Source organism: Wyeomyia smithii, chromosome 3 (genome assembly GCF_029784165.1).
Source record: "Wyeomyia smithii strain HCP4-BCI-WySm-NY-G18 chromosome 3, ASM2978416v1, whole genome shotgun sequence".
NCBI lineage: Eukaryota > Metazoa > Arthropoda > Insecta > Diptera > Culicidae > Wyeomyia > Wyeomyia smithii.
Genome location: NC_073696.1, coordinates 61,603,408 through 61,622,888, shown reverse-complemented (window position 1 = coordinate 61,622,888; position 19,481 = coordinate 61,603,408). Strand labels below are relative to the sequence as shown.

General features: G+C 41.0%; 1 protein-coding gene across 7 annotated transcripts in view; it reads left to right on the top strand.

Moving 5' to 3' along the window:
• The window catches only part of LOC129732231 (mucin-4-like), a 255,175-nt gene that overhangs the window by 204,845 nt on the left and 30,849 nt on the right, over positions 1 to 19,481 (top strand). For 6 of the 7 annotated variants that reach the window (XM_055692887.1, XM_055692885.1, XM_055692884.1 and 3 more), the window contains exon 2: positions 188 to 603. The exons of the other annotated variant lie outside the window; for it this stretch is intronic. In XM_055692887.1, the coding sequence (XP_055548862.1) occupies positions 561 to 603 (43 nt within the window). In that variant the 5' untranslated portion in view covers positions 188 to 560. The remainder of the gene's footprint in view (positions 1 to 187; positions 604 to 19,481) is intronic. 7 annotated transcript variants of the gene reach the window in all.

Below are 19,481 nucleotides of genomic sequence, written 5' to 3'. Positions count from 1 at the left end.
GGAACTTAACCGACTGGAAAAATGATTATTTTGTATTCGTTTCTCCATACGCGCCCTATTTGACACCAGGCCGCGCGAAAAATAAGACTCCCAAAAAATTGGGCGTTAACATGATTGCCTTCTGTGTGTTTTGCACTGAAACTTTGTGAATTCATTATTTAATTTTCCAAAATTTTCGATTCTTTAGAGTTCTATTTAGCCGTGGTGTTTTATAAAGTGAAAGTATATTGTTGTTAATGTCTTTCGTGGCTTCCCCAAGTGTGACGAAACAATGATCTGACCAATTAAGTGGTAATCCTGTGAGTGAAATGTGCTGAAAGCACATCAAAAGTGCCAAAACAACTTGAACGACTGCTGCAGTCACAGAGAAGCCGGATAGAAATCCAGAATTAAAAATAATAATAATAATAATAATACCAATAACTAGTGCTACCAACGGTGCAACCCGGAACCAGCTGTTCAGCAGAACGCAACGGGAGATATCCATCAAGAAGCTGTCATTGTTGCTGGCCAGCAAAGTAAACAGCCAAACTCGACGGACTACCATAAATGAGTAATTAATGGGCAAGATGAGGCGCCGTGTCGACTTAAGTTTTATCATCCGTGAGTATCTGTAATATACCGTTTGGATTGACTGAATTTTTTAATCGTTTAAACCGAGGTAGAGGTAAACTGACTGACTGGTAAAATAACTGTGATTGATTGCGACCGTTTTGGGGCCTTCTCTTGGATGTTTTATTTAGCTCTGTTTGAGTGCTGTGCTGGGAATCAAATGCAATAAACAAAGTGAGCACAGCAGGTATGCATGTGAGACACGAGACAGAGAATAAAAATGCAATTGTTTTACATAATTAACATAATAGAGGATTACTTAATTTAGATAAAAATTTAGAATGCAAAATTCAATACATTTGGTAAAACTGGATAGAGCATGATTAGAAAAAGCCTAGTGAAAAACACTGAATCATTCTTGGCTTAAGACGAAAAATGAAAGATCATTTGCATATAATATTATTGAGAGATTTTTCTCGTTTGTGGATGCAACATTATTCATTAATGATACAGAAATGCTTGCGAGCTTTAAAATAAAAGCTTGACTCAAGGGGGAATCTTGAGGGTCGTTAACTTTCATAGATTTTTTGAGATGTGAAAATTTAATAGATAATCTACTTAAATCTGCATGTCCATCGCCTAAAAAGCAATCGAAATAACTTTCAGCTATATCAAAAAAACACACCTTGATAATTTTTGCAGAATGTGTTTTTCACTCTAAATAACAAATTGCTGGTAGCCAAAAGCAAAACTACACCAAATATTTTAAACATAACTTTCACACCCCAAGTAACAAGCTTTTTAGTTTTTACACAGCAACATACTGCATCAAAAAAAATCAAATTCAGAACGTCTTGGAAAGGTTTTCAGATGCCTCGTAAGATTCATGTTTTTCTTAAATGTGTTATTCGCTGTTCATTAATGGGAATACAACTGCACGATAAAACTAATCCTTACAACTACATTAAAACTTGTGTTAAAGGTTTCTCATTGTCTTAAGATAGTATCTAGAGACCATCAAGTTTTTAGGAGGACTTTAGAACCAACATTAAAACAGTTTGGTCCACTGTTGGCTTACGTGAGGGCATTGATAAAATCGCGAATTTCTTTACAATTGCGAGCTGCAATCATTGCTGATATGTGCGAAAGATTAAAAATAGTAGTAACCTCGAACGGAAAACCAAGAGAAATTCTTTTCTACAAATTCTAAATTTTCTTTCTGTCAATTGTCACCAACGGCATTACAACATCACAAAAGCTGGGACCGCTTTCGACGGTCTGCACAATCTTGTACGGTATCTAAAAAGTATTTCAAAGAAACATTGAAAATATCTAAAAGATTCACGCGCTTCACTAATCAACTTTGATTATCTCACTTAGGAAGCACAACCAGCACTTTAAGTTGCACACCGAACGATTTTGTTTACGTTTTTGACAGAAACATTAGGTAACAAAGCTACAGAGTGCGTTTGACCTAGTGTCGTGCTACCAGAAAGCTTATTGGTTTTTCAAAACACATAAAACGCAGATCAAGAGTAGTATTTCTGGTTTTAGTTTTGTTAAGGTATCGTGATGGAGAAAGTTTTCTAGAGAGGCCTTGATAAAACCAGCACATAAATATATTATGTATTATTAGAAAAATTGTATTCATTATTGGAAGTAAGAGCATATTATATCATGAATTGAGCTCAAATGGTTTGATGATGGTTTAAAGTTGTACCACAGACTAACAGACATAACACGTCGAACAAATTTTCAATTAAATCCTCGTTTTGATGATTACAGTACTTTACGTTAGTAACACTAGCACCATCTGCTGTCGTGTTCGCGCTGTGTCATGTATTTTGACATCAGCGCCAGCGTTACTGCATGTGTCAAATGGGGAACAACAAAATATGTATGAGATTGCATGACAGCGCCCAAGACGACGTTTTCGCGCGATGACTGTTATTCGATTGAAGATTTGAAATGAACGTTTTTTTGTGGCGATGGAGCTCTGTTCCAGTGTTACGTCTGTTAGTCTGTGGTTGTACCAAAGATTGAATTCATACAATTTAGATTCACATTTTTGTGTGTCTGTGCTCGTGACTACCTATAAACGCAGGTTTTTCATAACCTCAAGCGATCCTTTGAATGACATCTTAAGTTTTCTTTTATGTCATTAAAGTTCTTATTCAAACTGTACACAAATTCTAAGAGCTGTGTTAAGGATGGCCGACTAAAACGTATATTCATATAATTGGTTTTGAAATATACCGTCATCCGGGGTGAGATTGTGCCAAAAAATGATGCTTTTTTGTTCTCAAGCTTGTAACGCACACATTTAAGCAAAGAATTCGATCCAAAATACACCAATGCATTCTAGAATGTTTTGTTAACAACTACAATAAATATGGTTAAGTTACAATAAACTATAATTTTGCTAAAAATACATGAACTTTGGCTCAATCTCACCCCTTCTATGGGGTGAGATTGTGCCAAAAACAAAAAGTTGAACTTAATACCTGTTAAATGAAAAGTAGTATGTCTACGGATAATCGACATGACTAACATGATAAAACAGTAAGTATAGGGACAACCATAAACAACGTGGACTATTAAGGGGCTTTAGGGGGTTGATCAGAAACTATATCTCATATGAATTATAGAAAAATGTATGGCTGGATCAAATTGATACATAGAGTAATTAGTTATGAGAACGTGGCTTATAAACAGTCTCTATACACATAGTGGCGTCTCCAGGTAGCCTAAAAAGGGAAAACGTTAGGACATGAAGTTTGAGAAGACTTTTCGTTTCAATTATTATGTGTCATTGACAACTGTATATTCCATTGGAGATCTCAAAACCTCTGGAAACGTACCCACAACCCTCCTTCTTCGCTTTAAAAGTGATCAGTTTATGTAGAATTGGAGTATAAAATTTTGTTACATTCCATTAGTAATATCAATCATTGAAAATTTAAATCTAACAATTGAGAACAGTGAGCTTCTTAAGCTTTTAGTCATTGTTTCAAAGAATACTATAGCTAGACAACATACCTTATGCTGTGGGGAAAAAAACATACCCTATGTAAACAATGCATATGTTTTGGTGTATACTGATATAATTTTGTCGTGAATGTGAATTCCGCACACTGTGCCGTTCAATATAGCTTGGCACAATCTAACCCCAAAAGGGCTCGAAAAGTGTACAGTTTGGAGGAACATTATTTTCTGAGCCGGCACAGGTTCAATGCATAATATTTTCTCAACATATTGGAGACGACATCCTAACGTACCAACTGAGCAGTAAGTTGATGTGATTTCTTGATCGGGTTGGTTTTCCTGGGACATTTTTGGATAACGTTATTTGCGCATGTTTTTCACCCTGTACTTTGAAACATTCTTTAAGCGAAACAGTTCACTGATATTATCTATATTCCATTTTAAGTTGTGAATAAATATGTCATGTTTCATAAAGTATTGAATTTGAGGTACTAGGTTTTGGAAATCTCAAATAATTTAACATACAAACATTTCCCGTTTTGGCTCAATCTCACCCCGGCAGACGGTAGGCTTAACGCCCTCTTGTAGTGTGGGTTCTTGAAGCTGTGATAAAGTTATTTCATAGTTTTATTATAGCTATTGAGATTTATCCTACTTAAAAGTAGATTTAAGAACACAGCCATTACAGCGATGTCGGGAGTATAAAAAAAACTTTCAATGTTACTTGGGCACACAAACATAAGATTTTTAGTGTGCTCTCAGATTGGTTGGGCAGTTTCTCTTAAAAAGATGTGCTCCGTTTGAGTAGCAGGTTAAGACTAATTGGTTTGGATTTATTAAAATTTTATGAGGGTACAATAGATCGGTTTTGTGTGTGGATTGGTAAAAAAGTAGAAATGATATAAACGGGAACAATAATGTGTCTTATATGAAAAGAATGTAGCACGGTCATTGTAGTGCTCTGAGTGTCACATTAACCATCGGTGCGACGAAGATAGCGATGATGATGATGATGTTGATGGTGACGCTACAGTACTCCCCTCCTAGACTAGGTTCCATCAGAGGTAGCGGTAACAACTTGTCGACCAGAACGAGTGACACTAGTCGGTGGATCCGTAGTGGGTGTTGTAGCGGCTGAGCCAGGAGAATTTAATTGTTGTTGCTCTTCCGGTGTGTAGGCGGGTTTTAGTCGATCCACGGAAACATTGACTGTCCGCCCTTTTATATTGACCTTGAAGAACTTATTTGATCGGCTTACCACCTCCAACGGCCCTTCGTATGGAGGCGATAGTGATGGTCGCACTGAATCGTTGAGTACAAAGACGGTCTTGCACGACTGTAGGTTCTGATGAACAAAAACATTTCGACTACCGTGCCATGCAGTCTCTTTCGGGCGCAAATTCCGCATCGCTTTGAGCAAGTTAGCGACGAATTCAGCTTCGTTTGGTTTCTCCGGATTGTCCACGAAAAATTCGGACGGTATTCGCAGAGTGGTTCCGTAAACCATCTCGGCAGGCGACGCCTTGATGTCCTCTTTATAGGCGGACCGCAGACCAAGCAATATCACTGGCAGATGTTCGCTCCAGTGATCGGAATCGTGACAAAGGATTGCAGATTTTAAAGTCCTGTGCCACCGTTCGATGATGCCATTTGATTGTGGGTGGTATGCTGTCGTGCGTAGGTGGGTAGTCCCAAGCAAGCGGTTTAGCTCGGAGAACAAATTTGACTCGAACTGTCGTCCCTTGTCGGTCGTGACGTAGTTTGGGGTGCCAAACCGTGCAATCCACCCGGTGAATAAAGCCTCAGCTATAGTTGGAGTAGTCATGTCCGGAATTGGGAACGCCTCCGGCCAGCGAGTGAACCTGTCGATGGCTGTGAGGCAGTAGCGGTTGCCCTTACTTGGAGGGAAAGGTCCAACAATGTCGATATTGATGTGTGAAAATCGGCTGTCGGGCGCTGAGTACCGAGTCCCAGGTGATTGTATGTGGCGAGTCACCTTCGAACGTTGACTCTGCAAGCAACTCATGGCGAAAGAAATACTGTCTTTCCGGATTCTCGGCCAAACGAATCGCTCTGTCATCAATTTGGTCGTTGCACGCGTGCCAGGGTGAGAGAGGTTGTGCGTTGCTTTTAGTGCGGTATTACGAAAGCGTTTCGTAATGTATGGGCGAATACGATCGTCTACGCAATCACAAAACAGTTGTTTTGCGCTGCCTGGAACTGTAAAAGCTTTTAGCTTTAAAGAGGATTTAGAATTACCTTTCAAAATGTTTTGAAGTTCATCGTCGGTCCTCTGGTCATCGGCTAGGGCGCTGAAGTCGAGCGAAGGCAAGGCCTTGATGGCTCCGATGCGGGACAGCAAATCGGCGACGATATTCTCCCTGCCGACAATGTTCCGGATATCCGTCGTTATTTGTCCGATAAAGTCCAACTGGCGAGCTTGGTGGTCGGAAGCCTTGTCGGACTTTTGGTGAAACGCAAAGATGATCGGCTTATGATCGGTGTAGATGTGGCAGTTTCGTCCTTCTAACATGAACTTAAAGTGCCGCACTGCTAGGTAGATCGCAGGCAGCTCGCGATCGTATGTACTGTAGCGAAGCTGAGTTTTATCGAAGTTTTTGCTGAAAAATCCCAGCGGCTGAACTTCACCATCGACGATTTGGTGTAGCACTGCTCCTGCTGCAATGTCGGAGGCATCGACCCATAGGGACAATTCAGCGGATTTAGAGGGATGCGCTAATAGAGTAGCCTGAGCGAGTTGTTGTTTGCATCGCTCGAAAGCTGCGATATTTTCCTCTGTCCAAACTAGCGGTGAACGATCGTTGCGTTTGTTGCCCGGGGTCATTTTCAGCAACGGGATTTGGGCTCCGATGGCGTTAGGAACAAATCTTCGATAGAAATTTATCATGGCCAAAAAACTCTTCAATTCCTTCACTGTAGCTGGTAACTTGATGTTCTGAACAGCTTCTACACGTCCCGGCAATGGCCGGATACCAGCAACGGAAACGAAATGTCCCAAAAACTCCAGCGAGTCCCTCTGAATTCGCACTTGGCGACGTTTATCGCAAGATTGTACTGTTTGAGCCTTTGAAACAGCTGGCACAGATGTTCTCGGTGCTCTTCGGGAGATGACGAGGCGATGAACAAGTCATCGATGTAGGGAAACACGAAATCCAGCCCTCGGACGACCTCGTGGATTAGCCGTTGGAAGGTTTGGGCTGCATTCCGTAAACCAAAGGTCATGAAGGAGAACTCGAACAGGCCGAACGGCGTCGTGATGGCTGTTTTCGGAACGTCATCGGGGTGAATCGGAACCTGGTGGTAGGCCTTCTGCAAGTCAACTTTTGAGAATATTGTTTTACCCTGCAAAATGGTGGTGAAGTCCTGCAGGTACGGTAGGGGATACCGATCCGATACGGTTTGGGCGTTCAGGGCACGATAGTCTCCACATGGACGCCAGGAGCCATCCGCCTTCTTCACCATATGGAGTGGGCTGGCCCAGTTGCTGCTGGACGGGAGGCAGATTCCCAGCTTCATTAAATGCTCGAATTCGGTACGAGCGGCGTCCAGTTTGTCCGGCGCGAGACGTCGGGGCCTGGCATAAACTGGTTGACCGGTCGTGACAATCCGGTGCACGATCGAAGTTTGGCTAACTGTTCCCGGAGGTTCTAACCGGGTGATGCTAGGGAATTCTGCCAGTATGCTGGCATATGGTGACACTGCACTAAAAGTCTTTATTGAATAGTCGCTAGTGAGAGTGAGGGAACCGACCGACTCGAGGCGAGTAGTATTGTCAATAAGGCGGTTTCGTTTTAAATCGATCAACAGATCAAAGTTGCATATAAAATCTGCTCCGATTATGCCCGACGCAACATCGGCGATAATAAAAGTCCACAAAAACTCGCGGCGGAGACCGAGATTAACTTTAATTAACACCTCACCGTACACTTTAATAGCAGTCCCATTTGCGGCGTACAATTTTACTGCTGATGGTTTCACTTTGTCTGATTTCATATTTATCGGCACCACAGACACGTCGGCGCCGGTATCGATAAGAATTTGCATAGATGTAGAAGAGTCTGAAATTTTTGGCGATAGATTGCGGCTGTGTTGGAAACTTCACTAATTTCCCCCACAGGACCAGCAATATGGCGTCATTGCTGGTTGGACGAGGACTGCCGGCTGTTGGAACAGGGCTTGCGACACCGGCGGGCATCGTTTCCGAACGTTCGATGGTACCAACACAATCCTACTGATGGTTCTCTGTCGCGACAAGAATTTCGCTGCTCAGCTACACGAGAATGTGAACGAGACCGACCGCGAGCATTCCTCTGACCGGGCAGCACTTTTTCGAGTCGTTTGGTGAGCTCAGCGATCTCACGTTTCTACTCTTGGATCGGATCGATGGCTGCAGTTTCCATAACGCTGGAGGACGCCATCGCTGAATTTTGTCCATTGTATTCGACGACGTTAATTTTTCGTAGGCCCATTGAATCCACAATGGCGTCGGCGATGGTAGTTTTGTCTGCCGCGTTTCCCTTTGAAGCGACTACCGCAGTTTGTGCATGTGGCGGCAGTCTGGGCGCCCACAGGTCTAGCAGCACCTTGTCCCCGAGGGAATCGCCAGCCACCCGTTCCATCTCATTGTAGAGTTGACTGGGTTTTAGATCCCCCAGAGGCATGTCGGACAGAACACGTTGCAGACGGCGTTGCTGACTATCGGCAAAGTACTCGATCAGCTTCGCTTTGATGTATGTGTACTTCTCGGCCGTAGGAGTGGCATCGATAATCGACCGGAGCTCGGACAATTTGTTTGGTGGCACTTGTGCCATCACGATATTATACTTGCGGGAATCCTGCTGGGGATGGGAACCGATTCCCGATGCAGCGAACCAGAATTCGAGCGACATGAAATATGTCTCGATGCTCGTATCGGCCATGCTGGGCGGATTGAGCCGCGGCGCGTGTATCGACTCAACGATGGTTTTATTGTCCTCAGTCGTCATTTTGCGTTTGCACTAACCGACCGTAAAACTACTTCGAACTGGCGATTCGCGGTACCCGTAGTCAAAAAGAAAGATCAGCGATTTCGTGCCCTATCACGTCGGGGTCACCACTTTAGTGTCTCTTAGATTGGTTGGGCAGTTTCTCTTAAAAAGATGTGCTCCGTTTGAGTAGCAGGCTAAGACTAATTGGTTTAGATTTATTAAAATTTTATGAGGGTACAATAGATCGGTTTTGTGTGTGAATTGGTAAAAAAGTAGAAATGATATAAACGGGAACAATAATGTGTCTTATATGAAAAGAATGTAGCACGGTCATTGTAGTGCTCTGAGTGTCACATCAACCATCGGCGCGACGAAGATAGCGATGATGATGATGATGTTGATGGTGACGCTACAGATTGTTGAAATCAGAGCAGCCTTCTTTGGAAAAACGAGTGAATTTAAAAAGTCATCGGAACATGTTTCTTTTCACAACTTTTGAACCACATGTTCAATCATCATTATATTAGGTAACCCGTAATCCGCTAGCCGTTCACTTGATACCAATATTTTTCATATCATGAGTGTAGTTTTTGAGATAATGAAGTTTGGTGATTTTCACATTATTCAATAGGGTGTTATGAGCTAGATCTTCCATTTGACACTAATTTTGTGGAAATCGGTTCAGCCATTTGTGAGAAAAGTTAGTGAGTTTAAGTAGTCATCGGAATAAGTTTCTTTTCATAGCTGGATTTCACATTTTTAAACATAACAGGCAGAGTAAAATTCCGATTGCAAAAAAATCACTAGGGTCTTATGGGGCAACTAGACCTTCCACATGACACTGATTTTATGAAAATCGGTCCAGCCATCTCTGAGAAAAATGAGTGAGATTAAATAGTCTCTAGAACACGTTTCTGTCCATAATTTTTGAACCACGTGTCTATCTCTTTTGGTTTGAACAAATACCAGAAAAAGAAAACATCGGGCTTTGACCGAAAAATGTTACTATTAAGTCACCGTTACTTTTGTAAGAAAATATATGTCAAATGTTGTTATAAAAAAACATGTCTTTTTTTTTAAATTCCACGTAATTTTAGTATTCATCCTTTTCAATCACGTAACAAAGAAAAGATTATTGAAGAATCAAGAAGTGATCGTTATCAAGAGGAATGCATATTTTTTACGGAAGTCACTAAGAATAATCGACGAACTCCTTAAGTTGTTTGGCTTACTAAAATAAGGGCGATGATTGCTAAAACATACCTGTTATGAAAATAACCCATAATATAATTTAAACGTCTGCCTCGGAAATTTGAATTATGTATTTTAAAATAAGATTGAAACAGGAGTTACATAATAACAGACATTTGCTCAAAAAGAGCAATAAATTTAATTTTTCGTGTTTTTTCAAAATATTCCAAATTTCAAGTATACTCTGAACCTAACGTTTCTGAAGGCGCATGAAAATTTCAAGAAGTTGGCGACATACTTTTCCCATTTTACTTGGTTCCGTTAAACATTGTATGCATTGTGCCGTGTCAAATAAACGTTGTATATAAAGAAATATACCTATTTTCCCCATGAAAATGTGATTGCATTTAAAAATAGCTCTTGATATTTATATTTCAACTTGTGTGTTATAACTTTATATGTAGGGTAAACAGGTATAATAAACCCCCCCCCCCCCCTAAGGAACATCGTCAATATTGTAGCTATGTTTATCACAAACAACAAATCTTTCATGCTGTTGGATACACTATTTAGTTGGTAATGCACTGCTATTATTTTGTTTTGTAATTACTGTTACACAAAACCGCCATAATTTTATTAAAAAATACGACAAAATTGCAAGCTTTCCAATCTACCGGGGCAAAACGCCCCAGGTGCAGGATAATATGCCCCATGCAGTAGCATCATATGGCAGCTCAGCACGCGAAGTGAAACAGCGCTTGAAGTCTCAGAAGCAAACGCTAAAGCAATGAACAAATCAGCCCGGCTAGCGGTGGGGCATATTGCCCGGAGCTGTAATGTAGCAGAAAGCATTGAATACTTAAGCGAATTATACAATTTTTATCGTTTCTTCACTAGATACAGCTGATTAGAGGTTCATTTGAGATATATAAGTGCAAATACCAGGTAATAAACTTTATACGCTAGTGAAAAAACGTTACGGAAACGCTGCAAAAAATTAGATCTGAAGCAGCTCAAATCAAAATTGATTTTTGTTTATTTTTTGCTGCTAGTGACAATTATCGAACTTGCACAGAACGTTGGTCCTATGACCCGCTACGGATTCCCAATAGTCTCATGTCTTGTTTTTTGTGTGTTTCCGAATAAATGGACTGGGGCGTTTTATACATATTTACCCTACACAATCAATCTTTTCTAAATTTCATCGGTGAAATAAAAAAATCAAGCATCGCAATGTTCAGGAGTTGGTCACAATCAAAACATACACTTTTAGAAATTTGTCACACAACATAATTAAAATTAGAATAGTTTCTGGTATCTCATATAAATATCACCAGGTTGAAAATATGTAAATGTAGAATATTTCTAACAAACCACTTTGTGTCATTTGCTAAAAGTTTGTATAAGGCTTTAAGCCCCGTCTGTACGACGCTTGCTTAAACATTTCTGACCATTTACAGAACATATTCTTCATACTATTATGAATCTTCTTTTGAAGGTCACCAACATGTCGTTTGTGAGGACTGGAAAATCCCTTGCTAAAGTCGGAAAAAAATTGAAATAAGAATTTTTTATGATTCATAGCCAAAAAAAAATCATATTAGTTCTTCATTAAATCTGCATTTCTGTACTTTGGGCTCAAACCCTTCCACTTTATTCACATTCCCACAGTTAAAAGACAAACTTTTACAAAACCTTCGATGCGGAGATGTGACATGGCTTATAACAATTTGAATTACACGGAGAATCGACTGATTAACCATTTCTTTGTAAATAGTAATGCCGGTTGTTTTTGTATTCAAGAAAACCATAAAATATTTATTGCTATAGAGACATTTTTATCTACCTACCATTGAATGCTACTTCGTGAACCGATCCAGAGCTATTATTTTTAATTTCGATGCAATTGTCGTTTAGTTTTATTAGAAATGTCATCAAAAGATGAATGTTCTTTATTTAAGAATACAGTTGAATCGCCGAATGAAATTTTTCAAAAATGGCACTAATTAGTAAAATATAGTATGTTGGCAAAACGTACGTTTATTTGAAATAGTGTCATTCCTAATGTCATAGGTAATAAAATGTAGGTTATGTCTAAAGTAAAGATGATAAACATCTTGATTTAGCGTACATTTTAATGCTTCGTTCCAACTGAACTGTCAGACATTTAAACAGCAACGCACCCGCAAATGTGACAGATCATAAAGCAAACTCTTGTATCGTCGGGAGAAGAACACCGTTCATCTTAATGTCATAATAACATTCACATCTTTCTAACTTACTCCCACCAATTACAGCATCTGTGAACTGCATTTTAATCACCTTTTCGTAACGGGTTCTTTGCACAGGAGATCACATTGTTTACAAAGGGTTAATAGATGCTGACGCCTAGAATAATTTCCAGAGCATCACCGCTGACACCGCGTCAAGTGCCGCTAGGTTTCCTCGTTTTTTTTTTCTCATTCGTAATTGCCTCTTTTAAAATTCTTCCCTCCAGCCTAATGCACACCGGTTAAACTTTATGCTTCATCGTAAACTTGGTAGATATCAACTCTCAGCTAGCCCAAAACTTGCCGCCACATTCGTAACTTTCTTCGCACCATCAATTAGATCTTTTTTCCTCTCTTCATTTTAAACATATACATTTCCGACCGAGCCGACCCACGTCGAACATAAATTAAAACATGCAAACCGGATTGAATGTTGGCCAAGGTCAAACAGCTTAGGGCTCTTCCTTCGCTTTTCCTCTTTGCACTTGGTGGGTTAGCCCGGATGGAAGTAGCTTGATAACGAGGATAAACTCTCAAAGGTTTCGAAGCTGGAATGTATCGTAAACAACTTGAACTACAGTTACGCTCGTAGAGGTATACAAAGATGATCGGTCCTGCTTTTCTCGCATGCTTTTGATTTTTTTTTTTCTGCACTCAACTTTGCTCTCATGCAACTGGCTGGCTGTGCACCAATTACCAGCTGGTTTGACTTACTTTGACGGTTTTCAGTGTGCCCTACAGAGTAGGGGTATTGGATTCGCATGGTGTTGGTGGTAGTCAGTCTGGGGAAGGCAGAAGAAGGAACAAATGCGACTCACTATCATTTGTCCCAGTCATCGCGGCCCGTTTACTACGACGGAAAATGGGTTGTTCGGGGCCGTCCGTCGCGCCACACTATAACTGTACCGTCTCGCTCCCATGATGGAACCAATGTCGAGGTTAAAGTGGCCGGTTTAGCGTTATTTACGAAACTAACAAGATGACATACCGGGTGGGTGAGCTCGCGAGTGGATAGAGACGCTAAAACCGTTCGGCTGGTTTTAATGAGACTCCATTGACTGGCGAATTGAATAGGAGAAACATTGATTGCCCGAGGGCGTTCATCAAAAAAAGTGGTCGCGTTACAAAGGGGCTACAGGGATCTAAGAAACTTTTCTAAGTCAGCCGCTCGTTTTGATGAAAAAAACTTTCGTCATATTGTCAATTCAACCGACGGTATAAGCTTTTTTTTGAGTTTTTCGCCAGACCTTTATGTGTCGTCTATGGTTTTGATACGTACCAAGTTCGTTTAAAAAGTTTTCGACCACAAACAGCAGAAATTTCTCGTAAATAGTGTTAGAAAAACTGAAGCCTGTATTACACTCTTTGATCAAGCATCAAATATTTGGCACTTTTTGACATATAAAAATTTGGTCAAAGATAATTGTTTGTCACTCTCCAATTTTAACATGGGGCAAACACGGGCAAACAACTACCATGATGTCAAATAAATTTGACCATTATGTCAGAAGGTCAAATATTTGACTATTAGACAAAGAGTGTACTACAGGCTTGACTATTGGCATCCAAAAGACGCTACTATTTTTCGATGTTTTATTACTACTCTGGCCAGTATGAGTTTGACAGTATGACTTTTTACAAGTGAAGTTCACATTCACACTAAAAAGTTAGTCACCCTCTATTCTAATGGATTTAGAAAATAATGCTTTGTATTTTGAATAAATATTGTGTAATTCAAATAAAAAATCTTTGACAATGAACTTTCCAGCTCAAAATGACCGTCTTTTAGAAGCATCCTCTTCATTGGTTAACAACATTTGGCGGTGGGGAAGCTTGAAAGTGTGTTGATACCTATCGGGAAACTGATCGACGATGGTACAAGTAAAGTAGAGCCATAATAATAGTACTGTATACGAGTTCGGTTGTTTGACCGACGGTATCGGTTGCCACTCATGTAAATTTCACGAACAAATTTCGGACGAAGATTTGTTGTGGCTGTCTCGGTTGGCCCCCGGCTCCTCTACCCTTGTATGCTGAATCACTGCAAGCGTACAGTGCCCCATCGAATCAACAATAATCCTTTCATGAATGAAATGATCGAAATCAGTGCGATATGCTAGACAGAGAAAGAGTGGCAAAGAAAATAGGAAAGAGAAGCAAATGTTGCCGGTATGCGGTAGGAAATGTTGGACAGTTATATAAATAGATATCGAACTTGTTTTTGATTTTAGTGATTAATTCAAGAAAAAAACAATCAGACTTAATTACATTGTAGATTTCTTGTGCAGCGAAAAGGTGAAGTTGCAATTCAATGATAAAATAATGTTGGCGAAAATGTAGAGCTAACTTAGAAGTACAGTACGGGTTTTTAAACCGATACACTCAGTGCAAAAGTGGTTAATGTTATGATTATTCCAACTATGTGCTATAAAACCGTCACATGTACTAATAATTAAAAGCAAATACTTCGATTCTCAAACCGGTCAACACCTATATGATGAACCTTATGCATTTGAAACAATATCTATAATATTTAATTATCTATTCGGATTATGGTTTAGGTATTTCATCATAGAGTAAGATTACTCAACCAAATAATTTTATGTTCGTAATACACAATCCGTTTTGGCCAGGTGCTCGAATCCAAATAGAAACTCAGTGATGATTTCTTTTAAAATTTGCCAATTATTACTGGACAGAGAATCAAAAAGAGACCGCACCAGTGCATTCCAACTGACAATACTGACAAAAGAAACCTAAATCTCTGAACAAATCAATAAGCAATCTTAGGGGAAAAAGTTTTTCTAATATGAACTTTTCCATGTCCACCAATCTTCGCGTTTTTGCAAAGGAGAGCTCGTTGCCTAAAATTCACAGAGTGCGCTTTGACAAGCGTATAGTCATGTTGGTTTATTCCCATGCCCTACCTCCCTTCTCCATATTCCCCCATTTTGATCCTTCTCTAACGCATACATGACCTTACCCACCAGTCCCAAACCGTGGTTTGGCTTTCGCTGTACGGAGCCCTGGCTGCAGTTCACCAATTCTGCAGTCTGCGTAGGGTCCGAAGGTCGTCTTCCACTTGATCGATCCACCTTGCCCGTTGTGTACCTCTCCGTCTCATCCCTGACGGATTGGTTTCAAAAACCATTTTTACTGGACTGCCGTCCGACATCCTTACAACATGCCCAGCCCTCCGTAACCTGCCAATATTAACGGTGTGGACGATAGATGGCTCCCCAAGCACCTCCTGCAGTTCATGGCTCATTCGTCTTCTCCACGCTCCGTTCTTTATCTGCATTCCTCCGAAGATGGTACGCAATATCTTTCGCTCGATAACCGCAAGGGTGCAAGCGTACAGGAAGGTTAACTGGTGGGGAGCCTGAGAATGAACCCATGCTTGAAGTCCATTTTGTCATCGAATGGCCTGATTCTACTGCGATTCGAACCCACGACCATACGCTTGGCAAAGCGGACTCTATAACCTTGCGGCAACGCAGCTCCCCCAGTGAGCCAGGTTCACGAACTCGTCGACCACCTCGATTTCTTCGGAGTGGGAGGTTGGCACTGTCTTCTCTAGAGCCCCTCCTTGCTCCTTGAGACCATCACCTTGCCTTAAACCTCTCCAAGTTTCGAGGGGACTCGAGAATGTCCCCGATAGCCGAACTACACACATCACTAGATCCATCGTCGCTTTGACAGTGAAATATTACTGAACGTTTCAGCAGAGTTAAATGTCATTCTGCTTGGAGGCCATCCACATACCACGTGGACAGTTTTCTAACGATGGTTGCCCGGTAATTGCAGCACTCAAAAACTTGCACTCAAACGCCCTGTTTGTAAATGTGACACACAATACTTTCCACCCACTCCTTCGGTAAACGTTCTTCCGCCTAAATCTTGACTATGACCCAGTGCACGGCTCTAGCCAGTGATTCTCCACTGTATTTCAACAGCGCGCAGGGAAGTTGGTCCACTCCAGCAGCTTTATTATTTTTCAGTCGGCCTCCATCTCCAGGAGATAAGGGGCTGGAATCCTGTTGTCTTCTGCTCGTGCACCAAGATCAGTTTCCATACCGTCCTTGGACTCTACTGCGTCGCCGTTCAGATGCTCATCGATGTGCTGCTTCCACCTTTCGATCACCTCACACTCGTCCGTAAGGAGGTTGCCGTCCAAGCTCCTGCTCATATCAGGTTGCGGCACGTAGCCTTTACGGGAGCTGCCTCCAGCTGCTGCGCGTATTCCTGTGCAACCCCAGCTTCCGCAGTTACTCAATATTCGGTCGTGGCTTTCGACTTCGGCTGGTGTTATACACCGCCGAGAGATTTTAGCGGATGCACACAGCTACTAAGTTTTTTGCTTAAACTTGCACATCTTAGCGTTGATCAGCTGCCACCCCATCTCGCATTGGCGCATCTTACCCAGTACTATGAAGCCGGTTCCAAGCTCGCTAGTGGTGCCACAGCTCTGGTAGAAAGCAGCCGCCCGGTGCCCGCTTTCCATACCTTCTGTACTGTCCAACAAAGTTCCTGCAGCGCTACAACTTCGAAGTGGATGTAGCTCATCGTAGATTATCCTGTCGCGTCCTGGAAAGCAGAGCAGTTTGCAGTTCCATGTCCCAAGTTTCCAATTGTAGTCTTTATTTGGTTACCTAGGTCCTAGGGGTTCAGTTTCGTATTATCTCTGTAACATGTAACATTCCGGGGAGGCTCGTTGGGCTTTTCCCAACCCCTGTCTCGCTGGGGAACCATCGTGTCAGCTTTGTTTAGAGTCCCACGCTGCCACCAGGACGTTGATCAGCCGCTCCTAACCTGAAGATCAGACGCTGTTTTGAGCCGCACTATCTTGGTGATCAGACGTTCGGATTGGCGAAGCATTTCCTCTACCGCTGGAATATGATTTACGCGCCAGGGTCGCGTCGCACCTTCTCACTTAGCTCGGATGACAACATAGCCCAGGCAGCACCAACCAGTTGTATCCATGTTTCAACCGGCAGTCTAGTGTGATCATATGACTCGTGGAGGTGTGAGATAGGAACTTGTGAGGATCGAAACTATGTTTGACGCTCCTTCCAGGTTGACAACTCACCGTTTTAAACCTCCTTTAAAAAAAAAAGAGTTGATATACAGTTGAAAGTAGTAAAGTTAGTAAGGTCTACACTGCCCATAGACAAAAATCGAGAAAAACGGAATTTGAATGTTTTTGTCGGTACAACAAGTTCTGAACGTCCAAGATAACTTTTGTAATGAGTAAATCACCCCTCACATAGCAAGAACGTTGACGTTGAGTTCAAACAGGAAAATCTGCAGCCAAATTCCATCCGTTATGCATTTTTAACGCAGTAGCCCGTTTTTCAAGAAAGTTGGCAAACCCGTGTGAAATTTGGCTAATGCGCATATTTTGAGAATTCTGTCGTGTTTGGTTTGTGAAAAAATGGCGAAACAGTATGGCAGTACAAGTAAGGACGAGAAGGTCGACGAGGCAGATGTTCCGTGCACCCCGATCAAACCATTGCGGAAGCGTGAGGCTCAAGCCCTTAAAACACGAAGAAAAGAGGCAGCTTCATTAAACTGTACTTCGTGGAAGCTACGAGTCCTGCCACCTGACTTGTACGTTTAAAATAGAAAACTTCGAATATAAGCAGAAAACTCCAGACCACAAGACCATCTCGAAAGTGTGCTGAAACAATATGAAGTAATAACACGCTGATTAGTGTACATGCGGGTTGAAAACATCTCATATATTAGACCATTTTTTCATTATTTTGGATAGTAGCCAAAATTGTTTCCTATTTGGTGCTTCTATAAACGCATTTTTTGACAATCGGCTACCGTAGGGATGTTGTTTGGAATGTTTATTATCACGAGAAACTGTTTTCTCGATTTTGGTGAAAATGGCATATTAGACTTTTTCATAATTATATGCGCATTACACACCAAAACGTTAAATTAATTAAATTCTGAGACGGTGCTGCCAGGGGAAATGCTTCCGGAAAGCGCAGAAGTACATTAAAATATATTCGTACTTCAAAAAGAGTCAAATTTGAATTAAACTATAAGGCAAACTGTAAATGTATGTTCTGATTCTTTCACGTAAATTTTCCTTCAATTAGAATACTGAATTAGAATACTGACTTATCGTGAAAAGTCTTAGTTTTGATGCATCTATGTATAAACATATAATTATGTTTTCTGGAGCTTTGGTCGACAAAAATTAGTACAATAAAAAATATTTACCAGTAATAGTACCATCTTACTGTTTGGCGAAAGACTTGTAAAAACTGTCAAATCTGCTGCAAGTTATATCACAATATTCACTCGATAACCATTACCGCATTCTTTTGACATAATATTTGTGCGAAATCAGATCAGCACTTGTGCGAATTAGAAAAATGCAATAATCGCTCAGACTCGATCCTTCGTGTGTAGCGAATATAGTTCATAGGTTTCAGTTGACGATTCCTTAACTTTTCAGTGTAAAGAAAAGTAATAGTGTTGCCAGACAGGTTGCGTAATGTATATATTTTTAAGTGTTTCATCATGTAGTCATATCCCAGTTGAACTACGCAAGACAGACACCACTGAGATTTATCGGGTTTTTGTTCGCCGCATCTCACCACCCAAAGTGATTGGCACATACACACAGTAGTTTCAACATTGGCCAACAATTTAAAAAAATCTATATCTTCATCTATAAAGAAATGAGTTGTAGGTAGTCATTAAACTTTTACGCTTTCTTTAATAATTTCAAAAACTTCATCAATAATTTGAATAATAATTATTTGTAAGCATTCTATGTAGACTGTTAAACTGAATAGACGAGAAAAAATATTGTTGCTCGTTTGCGTTGTAAGAATACTCTTTCATAAAACAAGGTATATTTTTAAATACAAACTCGATAGCGATAGTCTCCGTCACCAAACAGATATTAGCCATTTTGGAAGGTTTTTGAGAACCACACTGCAGACTGCCCGCTCTTCCTATCGAAACGACCCACTGTGATGCCTCCGCCGATGGGAAGCATAGGTCCCAGCCGAAACTAATAATTCATTTCGGGCCCGAAAAACTAGGCGAACCGAACGGCACGCGGCAAAACGGTGCTCTACTCTCTGTTTCCTTTCGTTTCGGCTGCTCTCGATGATTCACATATCGGAATACGTTAAAGCCGCCAGCCAGGTGCTTAGAAACAATCGATTAATTAAATGATGATGGGTGCTAATAATCGGTGTGGGGAAAGAAATGAGAGAAATTTCCTCACCAATTTTCAATGGGCCACCCTGCGCGTATTTCCCACGAAAAGGAGGTCTCGGTAGGTGTCCCCTCTAATATTGGCTGCTAGGGTGAAGTGTGTGAAATTTATGATCGATTCGTGTTTTACATGACAATGTAATTCTTCAACTTGACAAACAAAAATAAGACTAGGTTGTGAGCAATTTTTTCATTGATGGTTACACATGTTGTACGGTATGTGAAACATGAATGGTTATTAATCGTG